Below are 17,758 nucleotides of genomic sequence, written 5' to 3' on the forward strand. Positions count from 1 at the left end.
ATCGTCTCATCCAAATCTGAAAAGGAAAGTCCCACGCGCGGAAAAATAAAGTGGCACACGGTCCCGGGGAAAGGAGGTATAAAGCTCCCCAGTTCCGAGTCCCCCCATGCTCAAAAAACAGTCATATGCAAATGAATCTTCTCAACGTCCTGCGAGAAGGAGTTTAGTTGACGGGGAGACCGGCAGCCTGGGCCTGGACAAGCTCCTTCTCCTTGGCAGCGAATGCGGCCTGCTCCTCGGGCGACAAGTCCATGAGGGGCTTGTCCTCGCCAGACTTGAGGTTACGGTGGTAAGCGCGGATGATGGAGTCAGCGTCATCGACGGCGATGGGACGGATATCAGCCAGAGCCTTGATCTTGGCAGTGCACTCCTTGCACTGGGCGTCAGTGAGGTCGATCTTGAGCTGCTGGGCACGCGACTTGATGGCGTTCCAGCCGGTCAGACGCGAGGCGAAGTGCACGTAGCGGGTCATGCCGAAGTCGGCGGGGTTGATGATCTCGTAGGTGCTGGGGTTGTTCAGGATAGCCTTGGCGTGGATACCGGCCTTGTGGGTGAAGGCGCAGAATCCGGTGATGTAGTTGTTGAAGGGGATGTTGACCTCGACGGCCTCGGCGACCAGGTCCTCGATGTCCTTGAGCTTCTCCAGCTTGTACTTGCTCTTGACGTACTCGGGGTCGGCCACCATCATGCGGGCCATCAGGCCACCAAGAGGGGTGATACCGTTGCGCTCACCGATACCGAGAACGGAGGTATCGATATGGGTGGCACCGGCCTCAAGGGCGCAGTAGGCATTGGCGATGGCGCAGCCAGTGTCGTTGTGGAAGTGAGTTTCGATATCGCAGCCCACGACACCGCGGAGAACACGGACGAGCTCGTAGACTTGGCGGGGGGGAGGCACAGCCGACGGTGTCGGCGATACCAACACGCTGGACACCGACCTTGTCGACGGCGGAGTAGATGGAGAGAAGGTCGACCAGGTCGGAACGGAAGGAGTCCTCACTGGAGAAACGGATCTCAATGCCCTTAGACTTGACGAATTCGATAACTTCAATGGCGGCGTTCTTAATGTAGGTCATGTCCTTGCCGTGAGAGTGCTCACGGAGGTAGGACGAGGTACCAATGACGACATCGCTGTTACCAGGTCAGTATGGGTCGGATTCCTTGCGTGAGTGTCTTCTGTGGAAGTTGTAGGTGACTCACACTCCGTCGACACCGGTCTCAACGGCAACACGGGCATCATCCATGTGGCAGCGAATGTGAGTGAGGATCTTAGCCTTCAGGCCGAGCTTGCAGATGGCCTCGCAATCGGCACGGGACTGCTCCGAGGCACAGGGGGAGGTAAGCTCGATCTATTCAAGCCATGCTGGGTTAGTCTCGCCGTTTTCTACAAGATTGAACATCCTCTGCATATTTTCTCTGCAGATCCATGACTCACGTAGTCAACACCGAAGTCGTCAAGAGCCCTGGCGATCTCAATCTTCTTCTCAGTGTCAAAGAAGGCATTGGCGAACTGCTCGCCCTCACGGAGGGTGCTCTCAATAATTTGGAAGCGGGAGACGTTGCTCAGGAAGTCGGTCACGCCGACGTTGTGGCCGTAGGGATTGCGGGTGGCGGGGTGGGGGTTTTGGCGAGTCTCAATGCCGACAAAACCGGGGTGGTCGCCTGTAGTACAGCTGTTAGAATGCCGAGTTCTTGAGTGGTAATTGTATAACGAATAACTAGGTTATTCTGAGGAAAGTTTCACGAGACCTACCATTGGCAGCGGCACCATTTGCGACGGCGGGGGCGCCATTGGCCTCGTGGTCAGCGCCAGGGCACATTGTGGATGGATATGGAGAGGTGGGGTGGAGGGTTGGAGGGGAAGATGCGAAAGAGTAATTATTCACGAAGGGACGTGAAAGAGGAGAACCCAAAATATAAAGCAGTGGATATTTATGATGGAGTGAAGGAGAGAATAAGAGTCATACAGTCGTTGGTAGGGCAGTGGGGTTCGTTCAGTGCGTAGTAATCACGATTACTCTCCTCGTCTCGCAGGCGGCAAATGGGGAAGAAAAAAAAAAAAAAAAAAACTCGCGGGTTACCCGGTAGTCACCAGTCAAGTGGGGGCCCGCTACATTCTACTTTTTGCTCGCCGGCTTCGCTTTCGAATTCATGACTCAATTGGATCGGCATTACTCGTACGCCCTTAACTCCTCTTGTACTGTGCTGCATTCCATTCCTGGTGCCTTTGGCTTTTTAGATGGAATACATGTAGATTTTGCATCATTGTTCCTTCCTCACTTATTGTTACTGGTGCTCATCTCTTGCCTCTCCCGCTGCATTCCAATTGATCTGCTGGCAACCGACATCGGCCTGGCGGGGTTGGACTTGCCCGGAATTTCTCATAGTAATTCACTCCATCACTCAGTATCTCAGGTCCATCCATACCATACTGGTCTATGGTACTCCATAGTACCTGACGTACCCCAGTTAGGGCTTATCTTGAGTTCTCTAGCATATGCCTCAAGGTGCACCACCCCCCCCCCCTCATCTGTAGGAGCTCGACTCCTCTACGTCATACATAGCGATCAACCCCAAATTTGGTCTGACTATGACCAGGCCATGAATTACAGACAAGACCACAAATCAAAGATTGGTTTGGCTCCATTGTGGAGCTTTAATGCTCTTCATGTATCTCCCTATCTTCGCAGGCCAAGGCTGGTTTTCGGAGGTGCCCGCATGTGAAGTACTCTACTCGTACTTGATTAGTGTGAGGTTTGCCACATGACAAAGCAGTGTCGATCTAGACTGGAAATGGAGATTGGTATTGGATCAATTAGATCAATTGGATCAATTGGATCAAAGAATTTCGACAATTACAGATACGGACACAATCAATAGCACAAATGAAAATTGTGAGATACAGCATGACCCAATCGAGCATTAATTAATTCACGCCGTTCTTTGCATACATAAGCCAGTCTTGCCGCTGCAGATCAGCCAACCATTACTAGCACCTTTTTAAAATGCCGAACTATACCCGAGTACAAAATAGTACTAGTTATACCCCAGGACCTACGATTTGGTCTTTTGGTCTGTACCCGACAGGATAACAGCCGGACAATTCCTGACCACAGTACCATAGGACCAGGTGAGAACGCCGCGTCTAATCCGAAATAAGCCTAGCCAGGGGCAGACTACGGCGCACACGATTCAAGTTGTCAGAAATGTCACCCATCCAATTAAAAAAGCTAATAGTTCTTGAAACGCCATCAATATGGTGCCCGCATTGAACTCAACCAGGTATCTTCTGGAAGCAATGCCAGGTCAACCTAACTGCATCTGTTCCCGTCAAATAGCCAGCCGCTCACTATGTACAACCATACCCAAAGTCGAACAAAATCTCTAGTTCGCACTGCCGGCGGGAGCAGCAGCAGGGCCACGGTTAGCGCCGACGTTGCCCATGCGACGGCCCCTAAATCAGATTTCGTATTAGTATCGATGTTGGAAGGGTAAGATGAGGAGAGGAGTCCGTGACGGAATACACCACCAAGGGGGAACTTACATAAAGGTACGGCTGAAGAAGCTGATACCGATCATGAACATCCAGCTGGGGATGGCGCCGATGCCGTAGATGAAGTAACCGAAGGGCAGGGTGAGGTTGTACTTGGCGACCCAGCCGTCGGTGGGGTGGAAAGCACCCTCGTAGGCGGGAACGTCCAGGAAGGTCTTCTTGGAGTGGATCTCGTAGAGCTCCTGGGGAGTGACGGTGGTGGTGTTCATGTAGAGAACGTGCAGGGGCGAAGGGAGGCGCTCCTGGTCGGCGGCCTGGGCCTGGGGAACCTGGTAATAGTAGACGGAGGGGGCACCGGAGGACCAGGCGGCGCAGAGAACGCGCTCCTGCTCGCAGTCCAGCAGACCGAGGTTGGGGGCGGTAGGATCGGCAGAGAAGAGAAGGACGGATTCCTGGATGGATGGATGGATGGGTTAGCAAGGGAGTCCTCGATGGTGGTGCAGGGAGAGTCGCGACGCGCTTGGTGCTTACCTTGAAGGCCTTATCGGCGCGATCACAGCGACCGAAGCAGGTCTTGTTACCACCAGTGATGAAGATGAACCAGTCCTCCTCCTGGGTGCCGGGGGTCAGGATGGACTCCCAGTTCTGAAGGGTCACCGGAGTGACACTCTTCTCGGAGATTGACTCGGCCAACTTCTCAATGGGGGCGGCGGGGACGGCGGTTGGCACGTAGGCCTTGGCCTTGTTGAACCATCCTTGAACACGGTCGGCCAGGGGGACCTGCTCCTGCGCCAGGGCGACGGCAGGGAGGAGGGCAACAAGCGAAGTGAAACGCATCTTGATGGCTGCGACGCGTGTTAGTGGCAGGTAAGCGGGAGGGGAAGGTGGAGGGAGATCAAGGGGATGATAGAGATGGAAAGAAGAAAAGAAGAAAAGAAGAAAAGAAGAAAAGAAGAAGTCGAATGATACGGACCTTAATGGTAGATTCAATGCAGCGGCACCCGAGGGATAAGGAGAGAAGGGAAAGGAAGCTGGAGATTGGCAATGGCAAATGGCACTGGCATTGGCAGCTCCACGCGGATCAGGCCAGCTTGCGACTATCGCCCGGTCCAATCACATCCCTCCCGTTGGCACGCGGGGGGGAATCCACTTTGTAGGCATTACTCGTAGTATACTTCATAGTATACTTTATCACATCCTTCACTACTAGAGAATGATCTTCTTGATTTCTTGATTTTGAAACTGGACACGATAAAACATCAGGGGCATACCGCCATGTGCCTAACTTTGCTGGGTCCCCCACTCTTTCTTTCTTTACCTCCCTCTCTTCTCATCAGGGTTTGTAGGGAGGAGGAGCAACATAAGCGGGCGATGGAAATTCCATATCGACTGAATCATCTGTCAATGTGTCTCTTTCACGTCTTGGCGGTGGATAATGGGGTCCATGTTGCGACGCCCCGACTTGGAAATCCCCTCTGTGGTATGAATGAACCGGCTGGGGACGAGGAAGTTCTATTATGAAACCCATAGTCTCTAGCGCGGCTGTGGGTGGTACTTGTGAACGCGGTGAAGGAGCTGGAGTAACTGATGTTCGTTGCTGATATCCCTCGAGCTCAAAGGAGCTATCGATGCAACGGCCTTTGTACTTGGCGATCACTACCCCGAGTGCGACAATGGCAAAGCAGACCATCATTGCCGAGATAACAGCCCCTGCGAGTATTTTATCGTCCGGCATGTCAGTCTCAAGCTTGTCTGTTCAGTTCATGTCAGTGTCTTCGTTTTATCATCGCACAGGGCCAGTGGTAGACGTTCAATCACTTGCCTTTGTGAGTGATTGTGGTTCCTAGGGTGAGATTTCGATCAATCGATCCTTGATCAACAAAGTTTCAGGATATTAATGTGCTCGGTGAAACTGGAATAAAAGGCATCTCAGATGGTGTGGTCGTAGATCTCTGGATGAGCACGGCTGTAGGTTATGCTTTCTATCCACGAGGGTGCTCGTCCAGTGTGGTTACGGTCGACAGCTCCCAGTGAATTTGTGGAGGTTGTGGTCATGGAAAGTAGAAGGGTGGACGGCAGAGAGGACAATCCAAGCCAAACTGTTTGGTTTGGAAAAAAAAGAGAAAATTAAGAAAGAAATTCTATGTCCGAATTTAATTGCATATATCCCCTTAATACAATTCGTTCCCTCAACTCGGAGTGGAAAATTTGTCTGCGACTATTCTCACTTTGATGAAGTCTTTTGACCTTCTTGCAAGACAATCCGCCCAATCCAACTCCTTTCCCGGTGCTGGGTAGTCCAACTCCATATCGAACCGACTGAAGAAAAGTGCCATTGTGACGTAAATTTCCAAGTACGCCAGGCTGCGATGAATCGCTGTATCAGCCATCTACTTCCCCAAGCCGTGCAACACACAGAAAACTTACTTCATTCCGATGCAGCTTCTTTTCCCTTTGCTGAAAGCAACGTTATATCTATCAAGCTCGACGCTGTTTTCAGCTAGCCACCGGTCTGGGCTGAAAATATCTGGATCAGGAAATATCGTCGAATTATGATGCATCGAGTAGATCGTGCTCGATACGACGGTCTACATTATGTCATTAGCGCCGAGGAGTTTTGGAGCAGTTGAAGTGACATACACCCCCAGGAAGAAAGGTCCCCTTGTATTCTACCCCTCTAGCGGGGACCGTTCGAGGAAGTCGTCCCGGGATAACAGCGCTCAACCGCAGTCCTTCTTTTATTACTGCAGTCTGTGACAAATGTCAGTTTGCACGAGACTACTATAAATCCTTCCTCAATAGACGCACCAAATAGGGTAAATCTCGGACCTTCTTCCAATCGTACCCTTCTTGGATCGAAATATTGGCATTTCGTAGCTCGTGTTGTAAGCGCCTGTGAATTTCGCGGGAAGATAGAACCTTGTGAAAAGTATACATCAACATCGTAGATGTCGTATCCACACCCGCAAATACAAACGTATTGGCTTGGTCAATTAGCCATTCGCGATCTGCTGCGCTGACATTTTGGTTGGGTGAAGGGTTCAGAGCATCGATGATCGTCGACTTGCCATCTTCCACGCTGGAATTCCTGCTATTTTTCAAAGTGCCATCGACCCACTCTCCGCCTTGCTATAATTCAAATTTAGCGCGATCAGCAAGTTGGAGGTGAGCCTCCTACATTTTTGAAGTATGTCAGTCCCGGGAGCAAAACCTTGAGCAACCACTTCGGTAGTCTATTCAGGTATTCCGCAAGATACGGAATATGCACAGCTGAAAATAAAAGATATCAATCAATTGTGGTGCCGGAATTTGTAACATATCAAGCTTACTGAACCAAAGCCCCTCCAAGCACATGTCAAGAACATTGAAAAGTTGTGATGCATCCTCGGGCCGTTTGACGAAATCAGGAGCGAACCCGAAGCATAAGTTGCAGATGATATCGGTCTAATCAAGAAGCATCTAGTCAGGACTCATTGATGGATGACCCAGTGATCCAAAGAGCTCATTGAATAAATACCGATATACTCCGAATTGTATGGAACAGATTGATCTCTTCGCCTCTTTGAGAGTGGGCTGCAACTTGATCGGAAGCATGCTTGGTGGTAGAATAGGCCTTCTCCACCATTACCCCCCCAATCTCTCGGTGCGACGATTGCATTTGCTTTGCTCCGCATAGATCGGGCGGATTTGGTGTCAGCGCTCAAAATTGAATGCGGAACCCCTAGTTTAGAATAGAAATCTGGATCTTTATCAAATCCTGGACCGACGTTATAAATCCTATTTTATCTTTAGTTTTGCAGCGAGATAGCACATATTTTTCAAAACTCAACTTGAAGTAGAAGTCGGGGTCCTTGATGTGAACGTGGTTTGGTGAAATGCGAATAATATCAGTATCTAGAAAATTAGTTACAAAGCCCTGTGGTCACGAAAGCGTACTCACTATACTCCTGATGAATTCTGTCAATAGCTCGAGCAGTGTCCCCATCGCGAAAAACATCTTGCCACATCTGCCACAGACTAGAGACTGCTGCTAACCGTGGCCGGGGACCGAGGCAAGGGGGTGAAACCACCATCGCCACGTCAAAGCTTGCAGTAATCGAGCGATCAAAATAGTTCCCGTTGTATAGAACAGCAAACTAGGTGAAAGGGTAATGGAATCCAAACTCTTGCCAACATACCCGGCGAACATGTTGCTTGGCGAATGAAATGTTCACAATTTCGAAGCACAGCAGGTCTACGATTAGGGCGGGCGGGGCTTTCTACTGAGTAATGGCAAAATTCTCTGTGTGTTTACTATTTAACCCAATCGAAAATGCGCACGTTCCTTGTGTTCTTAGCCCACGCATTTGTAGAATGCTGACTATTGGCCTGCAGGTAAATATGGATCATATCACGATCGTGCATGAGCGTCCCGCGCGTTATGGGCACCTCCACATTGACCTAATCACCAACTCCACCTTGGCAGTGTTGTGAACATGAAATTAGGAAAAGATTTGATCTTGGAAAATATGACACTTTTGTACTAGAAGAAATAGGATGTTCGACCATGGGAATATTGGACCATGGGAATATTGGAGTCTTTCAAAGTTGTTTGTCATTATCGAAGTCCACGCTAGTTATCTGTGGTTGCACTGCATAAACGCCATGCGACCGGTGCGTCATGTCATACTAGCGAAGGTATACGAAGAGAAGCATAATAATGAACTTAGCAAACCATCACAAACTGATTTTTGGAGAGCTGAGGATCCATTCTAAGTGTATACGAAAACTATTAATTCAACACCGAAAGGTATTGACTATCGAGATCTCAATCACTACCACTCCAAGAGACGATATGATTTCGACTGGCCGTAAGGATGATTCTCCCTATAGTTATCAAGTCTTCTAATCTCAGGACTGAAATGGCTAACTTACGCAGAGCTCTAAGTTCATTGGCTCATTTCGGCGCCAGCCTCACCTAAATGCGAGTGAAAAATCAATCGCAGATGCAATTCTCGAGCCCTTGTACGACTCGGTAATTCTATGGAACGACTATTACTCTTGGGAGAAAGAGCGCGGAGTGCAGATGGAACGTCTCATGAACTGCGTTTCTTTCTTCATGAAGTGGTATTCGCTATCTGAAATAAATGCGAAAGAAACTACGAAGGCCAAGATCATTGAACTGGAAGAAAATTATTTAACTCAGAAGGCGGAATATGTTAGCGAAACTAACGGGAGTCAAATATCTCAAGTTGTTCTTGACTCTTTGGAGTTGATCGAGGCAATCGCGGCGGGGTCATCTTTTTGGAGTATCACTTGTTCTCGCTATCACCCTTCCGATGAAAATGTTTATGAGACGTATTATCAAAGCAGACTTGCTGATGGCTTCCACTTTTTCGATAGCTACACTGACTCGGGTATGATCCTCAGTCACGAGCCAGGCCTTAGTTCCGGTGCTCGAACAAATGGTGGGAAGCAGCGTGTCGATGGCCATTGTGAAAACGGGCCAACAAGAGATATGACTCAGTCTACCGGATCAGAAAGTAAGTCACCCATCCTCTTGTTTACTTCAGTTCTGTCATCAAATTTTTATAGATATTCAAGTTCCCGCGCATTTCAAAGATATTAGATTGGATCCATTGGGTTTAGAGGCATGTGTCTAATATTCCAAATCTTAACATAGTATACAAACATTATTTATAGACATTGAGACCCCCTTCCGACTACATTATGCCAATGCCAAGTAAAGGAGTCCGTGGAGCCGTTATAACTGCTATGAATATTTGGTATCAAGTCCCGAGAGAATCTCTTGATAAGGTCAACAGGATTATCAAACTCACGCATACTTCTTCCTTGATGTACGCGGCAAGCCAAATTCCACGTTCATCACAATTTAACTGAATCCGATATTTCATACAGATTTGATGATGTTCAAGACAACTCACCTCTTCGCCGTGGAAACCCATCAGCTCACACGATCTTCGGGGTTGGTCAAACTATCAGCTCTGGGTTCTTTCTTTACCTTGGTGGTTTTAGGCTTGCCCAAGACCTATCGCCACCTGCAATGTCCATATATCTCAGTGTGTAAAAAGCCCCTGTATTCCAGAAATATGTATCCCTATCATGTTTTAATGCTATTTCTAGATGGGCTTGATCAAATGCACCGGGGAGAGGACTATGATCTCTATTGGACTCAGAATAGCATAGTTCCGACGGAGAAGGAGTATTTGAATATGATTGATGCGAGTACGTTTTTACCACTTGTGTTTCACGGTTTTCTTTGACTTTCCTTTTGCGGATTTGCTGCTTTTAGAAACATCTGCGTTATTTCGTCTTGCCACCCGTCTGAGTCGAGTCGAAGCTACCACGAACAAGTAAAGCGGCCCTTGTACGATAAAATTTGAGTCAATCAAACTAACAGCTCTAAAGTCACCTTGAACTTGAAAATCATTTTACTTTGGTCGGACGATATTTCCAAATCCGCGACGACTACCAGAGCCTGACGTCTTCGGAGGTAAGTAGATTGTGCCGTTCCTCGTGGGTCAGAAATTCATGCTAATGACATGCAGTACATTGATACTAAAGGCTTCTGTGAAGATCTGGACGAAGGAAAATATTCTCTGCTCCTAATCCATTCTTTGCAGAAAGGGGACCCCTTGATACAGGGTATCCTCCAGCAGCGGAAAATCAGCGGAAGCTTAACGAAGGAAATGAAACAAATTGTTCTCCAGCGGTTGAAGATCAATGGAAGCCTGGATTACACACTGTCTGTCATCAAGGAGCTCTATGAATTGATCAAGGAGGAGCTTGAAGCCTTGGAACGAGAGACGAAGAAGAAGAACTGGATCTTGTGGCGGGTGCTCCACCAGCTGAAGGTTTGATATCGAATGTTGGAAAAAGAGCAGTTTTATTTTGAGTGAAGTAGAAAAAGTACATCTGTCATTACTTTCAAAGTTCTATCATTTTAAATTGCGCGATACTAGTACTAGTAGTAAAGTTGAAGTTCAAAGTTCGAACTTGAATATACCTACGGATACTACTAGTAAGCAGTTAGTAGGTAGTACTTCAGGTGGACGTATATATTGCGGAGGCACCAAGTCATTTTCTGTTCGCGCCTAAATCAATTACGCAAAAACATCAGATTAGACTATTTAATTTAAAGATGACCTAAAATAGCCAGCTTATTTAGTACGTAGATTTTTTTTTTCTCCAAACTACCTGGGGTAATTCAATAGTTGCCGGATTCGAGGTTTTGAACTTGGAAAGGCAGCCGGGTCACGTTGAAGTTCAGCTCACCTCGACCTCGCCTTCACCTTCACCTTCAACTTTCACTTTTGACCAACTTCAACCTTCCTCCTCCCCTTTCACCTAGGCAACAACATGGCTGCTCCCGTGCCTTTTGATCGCGCCCCACCAACGACAACCGCATACGTGATTGCGACCGGTATCATCGCCGGCCTCGTTGGATATTTCATTGGCCAAGGCGCCTCGCTTGGCCTGTTCCACGAGAAAAAAAAGTTGGCCTAACAGCTACGACGTTAAGGTGCACCGCGACTCCTCGGATGAGGAAGATGAAGAAGCAGAGGACGATAGCGAAGATGAAGGCAACGGCGAGGAACTGGCGCACTTCAAGGATAACGCCGAGGAGGTGAAGATGGTGCTGGTCATTCGGACAGACCTGGGCATGACCAAGGGTACGTGAGAATTGGCCGACTCTGCCACGGAGAATTGCCGCAACGAGTCAATGAGATCATCGTGCTGACCTCTCTTTTACTTCTTTCTAGGCAAGATGGCCGCGCAAGCCTCTCACGCCTCCCTCTCCTGCTACAAATATTCCAAAGAGCACCAGGCCGAGTCCCCGATCCTGTCGCGCTGGGAACGCGGTGGCCAAGCGAAGATCGCGCTACAAATCAAGGGAGAGGAGGAGCTACTGCTGCTACAGGCGCAGGCTATGAGTCTGGGACTCTGCGCGCGCGTGATCCAGGATGCTGGTCGCACGCAGATTGCTGCTGGTAGCCGGACGGTGCTGGGTATCCTGGGACCGAAGAGTGTCGTGGACGGCGTGACCGGCCACTTGAAGCTTCTGTGAATACAAAATTTACTGCTGTGATTTACACCAGAGGCTATGGTTGCTATATTTCATGGTATCCCTGCCTGATAGAAAATAATGATCATGATGTCGATGACAAGCAATGGGACGCACACACGTAGCCGAGTATGCCATAGCTTATTTATATATTTTACAGCCGTACCTAGTAGCTCTTCAACAGGAGCACTGGCCAAGGAGAGGCAATGGACATTTGCATTTGCACTGGCACCATGATCCCTACCTATGGAAGAGTTTGTTCTAGGAAGCCAGTAAGTTCTTCGGCTATGTACTATGTAAAATGTCCAGCTACTCGGGGAATTGTTTTATGGTTGTCCTAGTATATCGCGGACTATTATGCGCGCTCCTCCGTAGATGGGCTGGACTTGTCATTATGCGTCCTTGATAGGCGGTTTTAGCTCGCGTTCTCAATAGACGCTTCTTCTTTTGCGCTCTTGATAGGCGGCGTTCTGTCTTACGCTCTGAATAGGCAGACTTTTTGGTTTGCGCCTTCCGGGGACGACTTTGCGTTCTCAATAGACGCTTTTTAGTTTGCGTCCATAGTAAGACGACTTTTGCGCTCCAAACGGGCGACTTTGGTTGCGTCCACATCAAGACGGCTTCTGGTTTGCACCCTGGAAGGACGACTTTGCGTTCGATAGACGCTTTGTATCATGCGCTCCATATGGGCGACTTTATTTGGCTCTGTTAGGAGCACAGTGGATATATATTTTTTTCCTACTAAATGATTCTATATAAAGGGGGATGTTGGCAAGTCATGGTTTTTTCCCTAACCTCACTAGCCAATGGCCAATCGGCAAAGGGACATGAAATATGACGCCGTCTACCTCCAGGCTCTCAGGCCGAGCTCACCAAGGCGGGAGCTCAAGACCCGAGGGTGACCCGGCGTAGAACATTAATCTGGGACCTGTCGACAGGACACCGTTAAGTGCCATACACATAAAAAAGTATGGCTCCGAAATCGTCGAACTGCCCAGCGCTCAACCGAAACACAGAAGTGAACGGGAGTGCTGGACACAAAATCCTCTTGAAGAAGAAGAAGAAGAAAAGGAAGAAACGGTGGCTTCGTTCGCTTTTTAACCTCCCGAAGATTTTGTGCCGCTAGCCGCCTTCGGTTAGTTCCATCAAATCACGTGCCACCGCGCATCAAGGCCGGGCTGGAATCTCCAGGATCTAAGGTCCTTCGAAGAGTCTCGCCGCCAGATCTGCTTGGATCTCGCCCCGTCACCCTTACCTCTCCTCTACCTTCTCTCACCATGGCGGACGCTCTCTCGATCGAGCAGAACAACAAAATCCGAGTGGCACTCGGCCTTAAGCCACTCCCCGTCCCCGGCGCCGGTCCATCCTTCAAGGAAGACGATAGCGAAAGCGACAGCGGTTCCGAATCCGAAGAAGAGCCTGCGAGCACAGTTGAAACCCGACAAGCACAGGGCTATGACAACTGGAAGAAGCTCCAGGATGATGCCGAAGCGAAAAAGAAGCGAGAGGCGCGGAGTGCTGCCATCAAAAAGGCTCGCGATGCGGCTCAGCGAAATTTACAGCTCGAGGGTGCCACCCTTGGAGAGGCTGATGGCGAACTCGACACCAAGTCTTGGTTGATGCAGTCGAAAAAGCGCACCAAGAAGATCGAGAAAGAGCGCGCGCGCAAGCTCGCCGAAGAGCTGGAGGAGCGGGAACGCGCTGCTGCGGTCGAGTACACGGCTGCAGATCTTGCCGGTGTCAAGGTCGGACATGCTGTCAACGATTTTGAAGGTGGCGAAGACCATATCCTGACTCTGAAGGATGCGGCTGTGGACGACGACGAGGAGGGGGACGAGCTTCAGGATGTCAACTTGGTCGATAAGGAAAAGACCCAAGAGAGACTGGAACTGAAGAAGAACAAGCCCGTTTACGACCCTACTGCCGAAAACCAGGGTATCCTGTCACACTACGATGAAGAGATCGAAGGGAAAAAACGCAAAAGATTTACACTCGATGCCAAGGGTTCAACCGAGGAGGAAAGAGAGGCCAAGCGACAAGAGGTTTCTGAACGATTGAAGAAGGGCGCCATCACTCTCGACCTCGAACCCGAAGTCCCGACATCGGATTACATGGATATCAGCGAAGTTAAGATCAAAAAGCCGAAAAAGAAGAAGAGCAAGACTACGAAACAAAGAGCCGTGATCGACGATGAAGACTTGTTTGGCGGAGCTACACCAACAGGCGATTCATCTATGGATATCGACTCTACAAATGGAGCTTCGGCTCCTGCTCCACGAAAGGTGATCGACCAGAACATCTCTTTTGTGGATGACGATGATTTGCAAGCCTCTCTCGCGGCCACACGACGCGCCGCATTCAAGAAACGCAAGAAGATGCGCCCCGAAGATATCGCCCGACAGCTTCGCGAGGAAGAATCTCAAACTCCCATGGAGGTGGAGACACCAGAGGAAGCTGCCGACGAGCCAGGTCTTGTTATTGACGAAACCTCGGAATTCGTCTCCAATCTTCACAAATCCACCATTCCCGAGCGGGAAGAGCGACGAGCAGAGCCCTCGATCGAAAAGCCTGCCGAGGAGCCCGAGGCAGAAACTGAAGATGTGGATATGGAGCAATCATACAACGATGTTGAGGATGACGAGGATCTTGCGGCGCGCCTCCAGCGCGAAAAATCCCAGGAGGATAAGCAAAAGCTCACTGGCACTGGTTTAGAAGAAGAAGCTACACTAGACCAGGGTCTAGGATCTACATTGTCCATGCTACGACAACGAGGCCTGGTCAAGGAAACAGACAGTGGATCTAGCAACGCCCTGACCCGCGACCGACAACGTTTCCTCGCAGACAAGGCCAATCGTGAGGTCGATGCCGATCGCCGCGCCAGAACCCAACGTGAGCGTGACCGTGCTTCCGGCAAGTTGGACCGCATGTCTGCGCGCGAGCGTGAAGAATACGCCCGTTACGAGAACAAGCAACGCGACCAACAGGAGGCGCGTGAAATGGCTCAAGTCTTCAACCGCGAGTACAAGCCCGATGTGCAATTGAAATACGTGGACGAGCACGGGCGATCAATGAACCAAAAGGAGGCATTCAAGCACCTCAGTCACCAGTTCCACGGCAAGGGCAGCGGCAAAATGAAGACAGAGAAGCGATTGAAGAAGATCGACGAGGAAAAGAAGCGCGAGGCGATGAGTGCACTAGACAGCAGTCAACACACCGGCATGAACAATGCGATGGAGGAGACGGCGCGTAAGAAGCGCCAGGCTGGTGTGCGACTAGGATGAGGTGGAGCCAACTGGTCAGGACAGAGAATATTTTGTGTTGACGTACATAGAGCCGCGAGCTATCACTGCTACATACCTAGCTGCCATGGGGTTCCCCCATGGAATCCCCCCATGGAAGCATGGGGTAGGTCAGTAGTAAGAAGATCAGATTGCGCTACGATATCCCCTTAATGGAATTGGAAACCCTTCAAGTTCAACGAAAGAACCCGAACGTCTACTAGGTACTAGCTGTATTCGTCATGTCCTCCCGAGTCTCCCGATCGTCCCGATGGACCCGAAGGGCTTAGGGTATCTCCGCGTTGCTACGTAATAGAATTTTCTCCAGGCGACTCCAGGTTGTCTCCGCGTGTGGGGATGCGCGGGTATTTAGGGTTAATTGAAACGAAACCTCGTTTCTTTGGGTCTACGGGAATATTCTCTCTACTTTTTTTTTTTTAATTCTGCAATGATTGCTTTTTCACCTCCTTTTTCAATTTAACCGAGACAGTGCCCGACTCGGTGAGTAGACGGTACTAGTTATTCCTACTGGATGGGATGGCATGACCGGGGTTTCGCTTTACCCCAACTGCGTGAGGGGAAAAGGCGCGCCCGGTGGAGAATCAGCCAGATCAGCTCACCGGGGCAGGCCCTCCCGAGTCGCGCAATGTCGGAGTGCAGTGCAGTGCAGTGGGTGCAGTGGGTGGAGGTTGTAGTTGTATAGTGCTGTTATGCCAGACTGTATGTAAACATAAACAAGACCTAGCTATAGCCAGACATATCAATAAACAGGTAGTAGTCCTATGTATAATATGATACAGGGTATGAAAGGTACTACTTGTAGTCATAATTGACAGGTATGAGTTCCTGTTTACATCAAAGCACAGACAAGATCCCCCTTGTTGTGGTCGCTGATCTCTCCCGGAGGCCACCTGCTGCGCAGAGTGTAGAGTATTCAGTAGTACCTGTGTAAGTACAGGGTACCTGGGATTGGGTGGGTAATTACAACAACTGACAGGTACCCGGTACTTACATAAGTATCACATGAGTCAAGCCAGCAAGGCCCCATTCGCAGCATCTCCGACTTTCGTCCTTTTCGTCCCCGACTTTCTCCTCCCCTAACTTTTTAGGATTTCCCTTCTCTGATTTCTTTCCATCACTCTTTCCATCCTCATCATCACACACAATGCTCTCCACTCTGCGTGTCGCCAGCCGCTCGGCTGCTGCCCGCGAAGCTAACTTCGTCGTTCTCGGTGCCAGACAAGCCTCGGCCTGGTCCAAGGTCCCCCAGGGCCCTCCGGTAAGCTTGAAATTGCATTTCTGATGCCTTGACAATACCATTGCCATCTCCAATGCTGACTTTACCTCTTCAAAATAGGATGCCATCCTAGGTATCACCGAAGCCTTCAAGGCCGACTCTTTCAAGGAGAAGATCAACCTGGGTGTGGGTGCTTACCGTATGTCATAACCCTCCTCGCGAGAGTCCAAAACAAGCTCTGTTTCATCCAATTCTTGATTGCGATCAATTGCTAACTGTCTGGCCTCGATTTAGGTGACGACAAGGGCAAGCCCTACGTTCTTCTCCTCCGTCCGCGCCGCCGAGGACAAGGTCGTCGCCTCGCGCAGCGACAAGGAGTATGCCGGCATCACCGGTATCCCTGCCTTCACCAACGCCGCTGCCGAGCTGGCCTACGGTACCGGCTCCGCCGTTATCAAGAATGACCGCCTCGTCATCACCCAGACCATCTCTGGTACCGGTGCTCTCCGTATTGGCGGTGCTTTCCTCGAGCGCTTCTACCCTGGCGCGAAGAAGGTCTACCTGCCCAACCCTAGCTGGGCCAACCACAACGCCGTTTTCAAGGACTCCGGCCTCGAGGTCGCGAAGTACCGCTACTACAACAAGGACACCATTGGTCTGGACTTCGAGGGCCTCATCGAGGACATCAAGGCTGCCCCCGAGGGCAGCATCATTCTGCTGCACGCCTGTGCTCACAACCCCACCGGTGTTGACCCCACCCAGGCCCAATGGCGCCAGATCAGCGATGTCATGAAGTCGAAGGGCCACTTTGCTTTCTTCGACATGGCCTACCAGGGCTTTGCCAGTGGTAACGCTGACCAAGATGCCTTTGCCCCCCGCCACTTCGTTGCTGAGGGCCACAACATCGCTCTGTGCCAGAGTTTCGCTAAGAACATGGTACGTCTGATCCCCAGCCATGAATCCAGCAAGTCAAACTGAGTTGGTCATACTAACACTCGAATAGGGTCTCTACGGTGAGCGTGTCGGAGCCTTCTCCCTCGTTTGCGAGAACGCCGAGGAGAAGAAGCGCGTCGAGTCTCAGATCAAGATTCTCATCCGCCCCTTCTACTCCAACCCTCCCATCCACGGTGCCCGCGTCGCCTCCGCCATCATGAACGACCCCTCTCTGAATGAGCAGTGGCTCGGTGAGGTCAAGGGCATGGCCGACCGCATCATTGAGATGCGTTCGCTCCTCCGCACCAACCTCGAGAAGCTCGGCAGCAAGCACGACTGGTCCCACATCACCAGCCAGATCGGCATGTTCGCCTTCACTGGTCTGAAGCCCGAGCAGATGGATGTTCTGGCCAAGGAGCACTCCGTCTACGCTACCAAGGACGGCCGTATCTCCGTCGCTGGTATCACCACCGGCAACGTGCAGCGTCTGGCCGAGTCCATCTTCAAGGTTACCGGTTAAATGGGTCGACTTTGAAAATGGAAATCAAACGTTGAACGAGGTAAACGGTGGAATTGGATACGAACAAAACGGAATTGGAATTGGAATTGGAACCGAATGGAATCGAATCGGGCACCAAGAGCACGCGCCTTTGATCGCGCGGCTCTTGGGTTTTCGCGGCCCTTGTACTGATATCTAATGTCTCTGTGTTTTATATTAGCATGGCTTGGCTTTGTCCATCTCAACGGAGATT

The 17,758-nt window shown here is 50.2% G+C and overlaps 9 protein-coding genes across 9 annotated transcripts; 6 read left to right on the forward strand and 3 right to left on the reverse strand.

Annotated features, from left to right (window-relative positions):
* Positions 1-163: 163 nt before the first annotated feature.
* hcsA (homocitrate synthase) lies at positions 164-1,820 on the reverse strand (the record flags this gene model as incomplete). Its single annotated transcript, XM_057264905.1, is given in 5 exon segments — positions 164-879; positions 899-1,131; positions 1,201-1,349; positions 1,436-1,662; positions 1,754-1,820. 5 exon segments carry the CDS (start codon positions 1,818-1,820, stop codon positions 164-166), a joined length of 1,392 nt encoding a protein of 463 aa, XP_057122625.1.
* A 1,564-nt stretch (positions 1,821-3,384) lies between these two features.
* N7481_005687 (uncharacterized protein) lies at positions 3,385-4,330 on the reverse strand (the record flags this gene model as incomplete). The annotated part of the gene is made up of 3 exons (XM_057264906.1): positions 3,385-3,454; positions 3,545-3,945; positions 4,025-4,330. 3 exons carry the CDS (start codon positions 4,328-4,330, stop codon positions 3,385-3,387), a joined length of 777 nt encoding a protein of 258 aa, XP_057122626.1.
* A 1,352-nt stretch (positions 4,331-5,682) lies between these two features.
* Positions 5,683-7,151, reverse strand: N7481_005688 (cytochrome P450; the record flags this gene model as incomplete). Its single annotated transcript, XM_057264907.1, has 7 exons — positions 5,683-5,857; positions 5,921-6,081; positions 6,134-6,244; positions 6,302-6,622; positions 6,672-6,763; positions 6,823-6,937; positions 7,011-7,151. 7 exons carry the CDS (start codon positions 7,149-7,151, stop codon positions 5,683-5,685), a joined length of 1,116 nt encoding a protein of 371 aa, XP_057122627.1.
* A 1,440-nt stretch (positions 7,152-8,591) lies between these two features.
* Positions 8,592-9,219, forward strand: N7481_005689 (uncharacterized protein; the record flags this gene model as incomplete). Its single annotated transcript, XM_057264908.1, has 2 exons — positions 8,592-9,015; positions 9,176-9,219. 2 exons carry the CDS (start codon positions 8,592-8,594, stop codon positions 9,217-9,219), a joined length of 468 nt encoding a protein of 155 aa, XP_057122628.1.
* A 28-nt stretch (positions 9,220-9,247) lies between these two features.
* On the forward strand, positions 9,248-9,560 carry N7481_005690 (polyprenyl synthetase family protein; the record flags this gene model as incomplete). Its single annotated transcript, XM_057264909.1, has 2 exons — positions 9,248-9,330; positions 9,392-9,560. 2 exons carry the CDS (start codon positions 9,248-9,250, stop codon positions 9,558-9,560), a joined length of 252 nt encoding a protein of 83 aa, XP_057122629.1.
* A 22-nt stretch (positions 9,561-9,582) lies between these two features.
* On the forward strand, positions 9,583-10,353 carry N7481_005691 (uncharacterized protein; the record flags this gene model as incomplete). The annotated part of the gene is made up of 3 exons (XM_057264910.1): positions 9,583-9,737; positions 9,902-9,986; positions 10,042-10,353. 3 exons carry the CDS (start codon positions 9,583-9,585, stop codon positions 10,351-10,353), a joined length of 552 nt encoding a protein of 183 aa, XP_057122630.1.
* A 499-nt stretch (positions 10,354-10,852) lies between these two features.
* Positions 10,853-11,561, forward strand: N7481_005692 (aminoacyl-tRNA hydrolase PTH2; the record flags this gene model as incomplete). The annotated part of the gene is given in 3 exon segments (XM_057264911.1): positions 10,853-10,989; positions 11,003-11,166; positions 11,257-11,561. The coding sequence occupies 3 exon segments, from the start codon at positions 10,853-10,855 to the stop codon at positions 11,559-11,561; spliced, it is 606 nt and encodes a 201-aa protein (XP_057122631.1).
* A 1,274-nt stretch (positions 11,562-12,835) lies between these two features.
* On the forward strand, positions 12,836-14,839 carry N7481_005693 (U4/U6-U5 snRNP complex subunit SNU66; the record flags this gene model as incomplete). The annotated part of the gene is made up of 1 exon (XM_057264912.1): positions 12,836-14,839. The coding sequence occupies one exon, from the start codon at positions 12,836-12,838 to the stop codon at positions 14,837-14,839; it is 2,004 nt and encodes a 667-aa protein (XP_057122632.1).
* A 1,162-nt stretch (positions 14,840-16,001) lies between these two features.
* Positions 16,002-17,526, forward strand: N7481_005694 (uncharacterized protein; the record flags this gene model as incomplete). Its single annotated transcript, XM_057264913.1, has 4 exons — positions 16,002-16,115; positions 16,194-16,259; positions 16,368-17,009; positions 17,077-17,526. 4 exons carry the CDS (start codon positions 16,002-16,004, stop codon positions 17,524-17,526), a joined length of 1,272 nt encoding a protein of 423 aa, XP_057122633.1.
* Between the last annotated feature and the right edge of the window lie 232 nt (positions 17,527-17,758).

Source organism: Penicillium waksmanii (genome assembly GCF_028829765.1).
Source record: "Penicillium waksmanii strain IBT 27052 chromosome Unknown utg000005l:1.0-5232799.0:1.0-5237142.0, whole genome shotgun sequence".
Classification (NCBI taxonomy): Eukaryota; Fungi; Ascomycota; class Eurotiomycetes; order Eurotiales; family Aspergillaceae; genus Penicillium; species Penicillium waksmanii.